Source organism: Squalius cephalus (genome assembly GCF_949319135.1).
Source record: "Squalius cephalus genome assembly, chromosome: 21".
Lineage (NCBI taxonomy): Eukaryota > Metazoa > Chordata > Actinopteri > Cypriniformes > Leuciscidae > Squalius > Squalius cephalus.
The window spans coordinates 35,645,717-35,650,716 of record NC_137142.1 but is presented as its reverse complement, the minus strand read 5'-3'; the positions used below and the strand labels follow the sequence as shown (position 1 = coordinate 35,650,716).

Sequence of the window (5,000 nt, the reverse complement as noted above, 5' to 3'; positions counted from 1 at the left end):
ACACACACACACACACACACACAGAGAGAGAGAGAGAGAGAGAGAGACAGACAGCTGTGTGGATGTTGACATCTCTGGAAATGGTTTTGTGTGGAATGAACTCTGGGTGGAGAGAGACAGATTCCGTGAGTGTGTGTGTGTGTGTGTGTGTGTGTGTGTGTGTGTGTGTGTGTGTGTGTTCTGTAACTCAGAGCAGCTGTGATGCAGGAAGAGGAAATGCCTGAGAGTCTCATTTCACCAGTGCTGGATCTCATCACAGAAACACACTGAACACACCCATCACACACACACACACACACACACACACACACACACACACACACACACACACACACTCATGGTGTTGTACTGAATGTTTACCTTGTTCAATGATACATGCCTGAGTGTAAATGCTTACAAAATTCAGCAATAATTGCTGTAATGTGGCCGAATCAGCTATACAGCGAGTGAACATGTAGTTGTCTCTCTCTGTGTGTGTGTGTGTGTGTGTGTGTGTGTGTGTGTGTGTCTCAGGCTCTGCAGTCTGACACTGAAGAAGCTGATCGTGTTGAAGGAGCTGGACAAGGACTTGAACTCGGTGCTCATCGCTGTGAAGATCCAGGTGAGCGTCGCCTGAAGACGCGTCTGTCTTCTGTTGTTATAAAAGACAATAGAATCATTTATATCATGTCAATTTAATGTTGTAATATCTTTATTTTTAGGAAATAAATAAAATAATTTGAAGACGACAAATGTTAATATGGTGAATGTTTAACATGATTTTTATGTTTATTAATTTAGCAGATGCTTTTATCCAGGAAAACAACTCGAGATTCATCTTTAAGAGGCAATACACTGAGAAGTGCCAGTAATGCAAAGTTTCAGACGTCGTTCAGAATAGAACAAGCGAGAGCAGGGAGGGATTGAGGGATATCAACGGACATTTTAAATAACACATTTACATGTGAAGAATGTGTCACACACACACACACACACACACACACACACACACACAACTGAGAGACATACGTATCGTGAAGATCCGCTGTATGCCACTGGTCCATTATTTTGTACATGTATTTAACTGCATCTATAATATTTATGTCCCTGTAAATCTTTTTTTTTTAAGTGGACTTAAATAAATTGTTAAAATGTGTGTGTGTGTGTGTGTGTGCAGGGCTCCAAACGAGTGCTGCGATCTAACGAGTACGTGGTTCCTCCCAGCGGCCTGATGGAGACGCAGCTGGAGCTCAGCTTCTCTCTGCAGGTACAAAACACACAATCATTCTGCAAAAGTGCTGTGGAAATGTAAACTAATAAAAAAATAAATAAAAAACATTTTAAACCTGTTAGTCCAGCAGCTCTTATCTGCTTTATTTTCTGCTTAAATCTGTTCTTTTAAAGTCCCCCTGTAGTCAATCATTTTATCCCTTAAAACTCATCTTTGATCACCAAAATGACATATTTCAAAGTTTTTTTAATTAAAAAATATTATTCACGCCTTAAAATATCTTGAATGTAACTCGACACCCTTGCCTCATTTAGTATATGCGGTTCTATGAATATGCAAATGAGCCCCGCCTCCACTCACTCCCTCAGCTCAGAGATCCACTGGTTGACGATCACACGTTGATCTGATTGGTTACAAGGTAGTTTGTGACGTCAGAAACACCAGCGATTTCAAAGCGTGTGTTTGAGACTGTCTTTGGTTCACTGCAGTTTTAAGGAGGAAATACTCAGCAATGCTGTCGACTTATGAACTTACACATGCTTTGTCTTAAAGCAGATTAAAAACACCACATAGACACATAAACTACATTAAACGCTGTATTTACACCACAGGGGGACTTTAACATTTACTGACATCCACAATAATTAGACTGAAAACCACATGACGAGTCAAAGCTCATCACAAGCTGAGAGAAATACTGATATATAGTGTCATACACACAAATACAAAACACACATGACACTAAAATAATGCAATAAACATTCATTTAACAACATAAGATGTAATGTAAAAACATAATGTACATAACGGATAACAAAAGCCTAATAAGCAAGATTAAAAGCCATTAAATGTGAAGTGTCACACAGGGAATTCTGGGAATGTCCGTTTACGGCTTTTCACTGTAAATCATAAGATGTTTTGTTCTTTTTACTTCCAATAATGGCGTATTGCACAAAACATAAGGTTAGATTAGAGTTTTTCTCTGTATAAAGTACATGAACTTACTGTTAACCAATTAACAGGCTTCTCCTATTACAGTCTTTTACTGTTAAAATGACAATATTGTTGTTGTTAAAATACAAGTAAAATACAAAAGTAGATATTTGGAGAAATGCCCTTGCAATGAAAGTCAGTGTTTGATCCCAACGGTTTTTCATCTTATATTCTTTTACAGAAGAAATAAAGTCATGTTTGAAGGACACGAGGGCGAGTAAATGATGACAGAATGATCATTTCTGTGTGAACCATCATTAGTTGTGTCTCGGTTCATGTCAGTCTGCTGTTCCCATGTTTCCTCTGGTGTGTTTCTGTCAGTATTCTCACTTCCTGAAGAGAGACGCCAACCGGCTGCAGATCATGCTCCAGAGACGGAAGCGCTACAAGAACAGGACGATTCTGGGCTTCAAGACTCTCGCAGTCGGAGTCATCGACATGGCGGAGGTACGGCCGTCCTCACGAGAGCAGACACTATACTAGCGTCCACACACACCAGCTGTTCATCAGTCATCTGCTGCTTTAGATGGGCAAGCGTTAAAGCGAGATGGACTCTGATTGGCTGCCAGTGTTTTATCGTTCATCAGCTGGGAACGTTAGGAAAACAGGAGGGTTTTCCAGTGTTATTCTGCCACTGTTTGAATGCTTCAGTTCGAAAACTTCCCTGTTAATACGGTCTACTCTATAACGTCTTCTCTATCACTTAGTACAAATACAGGATCGTTTAGGTGGAGGCTTTACATTTTTTGCATGTATGTGTCAGGTGTGGGTGTGATGAAAGTAGCGAAGACTCAGGTGCAGAGTTGATGAGCTTTTAATGATAATTACATCAAACAAAACAGACAACAAAACTCCCCCGAGGGGAGAAGACTCGACTCAAAACATGACATGAAAGCACACGGCCGATGTAAACACGAACCGCGTGCTGCACCGAACACAACAACACACGCGGGCAGAAGAGCGTACGGCCCGAGCCAACTCGAAACCGCACACTTACACAACAAGACAGAGCGCACGAGAACCAGCGTAAGCTCATCCTACACAAACACGCGGCGTAGAGGATGGAGACCCGACCCGAGCCCGACGGGACCTGCCAGTACACGACGTTCCGGGCCGGGTTCGGACAGATATTTAGAAATTATGTTCGGGTTCGTGTCGGGTTCGGTCACATCAGCGCGATAAGGCATTGAACATTTTAAATTTAAAACAGTTTATTATGTAGGTAGCCAATGTGCCTGATGCTTTCACTTGATGCAAACGTTCGTTTTTTGTGATTAAAATACATGTAAAATATTACCATAACATCTGTCTTCCTGTGTGCAGAAATTCGTTTATGTAGCCGTGACAACGAAACGCGTGCGTGCGCGCCTGTGTTAGTGCGCTTGTTTCTCCGTGCGCGCTGATGCACTCATCCTGTTGACATTTCCGAATGCCTTCCTACAGTTGCTTAATAAAAGCGGGCTTTCCACACAAACAAACGTACATGTGTCATTAGTATGAGAAAAAAATGGGATTTTAACTGTTGGTCTCGGGTCGGGCTCGGACAGAAATATCTTTATGCCTGTCGGACACGGGCCGGGCTCGGACAGAAAAATTCGGGCCGATCCGCACTCTAACGCGGAGCATGAATGTCCCGTCACAGAACCCAAACCAAACTAGACTGACGTGCCGGGATCCAAACACCGGGATCCAAACACCGGGATCCAAACACCGGGATCCAAACACCGGGATCCAAACGCCGGGATCCAAACACCGGGATCCAAACACCGGGATCCAAACACCGCACCCCGTACATGAAACACGGCACATAGACGAGAGAGCGCACACACACACAAAGACATGACAACACAGGAGTGTCAGAGCTCTGTCACAGAACCGAGAGATACACTAGACAGAAGTGACAGAACCCTGAGCGTATGTTTGTAACAGATGCATGTGATGTGAGTTTGAGACTGAGACGTTGAGTGTGTGTCAGGTGTTGCAGCATCCGACAGACGGCGGGCAGATTCTGGCGCTCCACATGAAGGAGGCGCCGGCTCGCGTGGCGGAGATCAGTGTGTTCTCACTGTCCAGTCAACCCATCGACCACGAGTACGGCAGCGCTCCGACGCGAGCCAAGACCAAAGCCTCCGGTACACACACACACACACACACACACTGTGATATCTCTTCAGTTGAGCTCCTTCTTTCAGGTGTATTTGATGATCGCTAGCAGGGAAACCAGGACTACTGGGATGATGTGAATGTGGACATGAAGCCTGAGATGTGCTGATCTGTTCATCTGGCATTACACTATTAATAACACACAACGTCAGATGTCCAGATCAGGACACGATCATCACTGAAAGATGCCGAGAGGAGGGTCGAGTTACAGGTGTGCTCTTGTGTGACCTCTGACCTATGTGTGTGTGTGTGTGTGTGTGTTTCTCAGACCGTTCTCCTGATATGGATAATTACTCGGAGGATGATGATGACAGTTACTCATCAGGGCAGGAGGGCAGTGATGACGCTGTGAACGGACAGGTGAGGGTCATCGTGATGAGGTCACGTCACCAGCGTCGGTGTCATCATCACAGCGGCATCACATCATTTCAATATCACATGTTGATTCTAAAACAGTGCAATACCCAATAAACTGTGTATACTTTTATTTAACAAATCCTGACCCTCTATCATGTGCTTTCCCTCGCATACTTGTATATACTGTAGAGATTGTGCATACATATTTAGTCTATGTTTATATCATCTATGTTCTGTGTACTACAAATGCATTGTGTTTAATCATGTGTGGCAATAA

At 43.4% G+C, this 5,000-nt stretch overlaps 1 protein-coding gene across 1 annotated transcript in view; it reads left to right on the top strand.

Annotated features, from left to right (window-relative positions):
* LOC307148890 (phosphofurin acidic cluster sorting protein 2) overlaps positions 1-5,000 on the top strand; it is a 43,776-nt gene that overhangs the window by 16,823 nt on the left and 21,953 nt on the right. Inside the window, exons 2-6 of the mRNA XM_079854817.1 lie at positions 514-601; positions 1,157-1,246; positions 2,525-2,650; positions 4,179-4,335; positions 4,635-4,726. Of these exons, the coding sequence (XP_079710943.1) occupies positions 514-601; positions 1,157-1,246; positions 2,525-2,650; positions 4,179-4,335; positions 4,635-4,726 (553 nt within the window). The remainder of the gene's footprint in view (positions 1-513; positions 602-1,156; positions 1,247-2,524; positions 2,651-4,178; positions 4,336-4,634; positions 4,727-5,000) is intronic.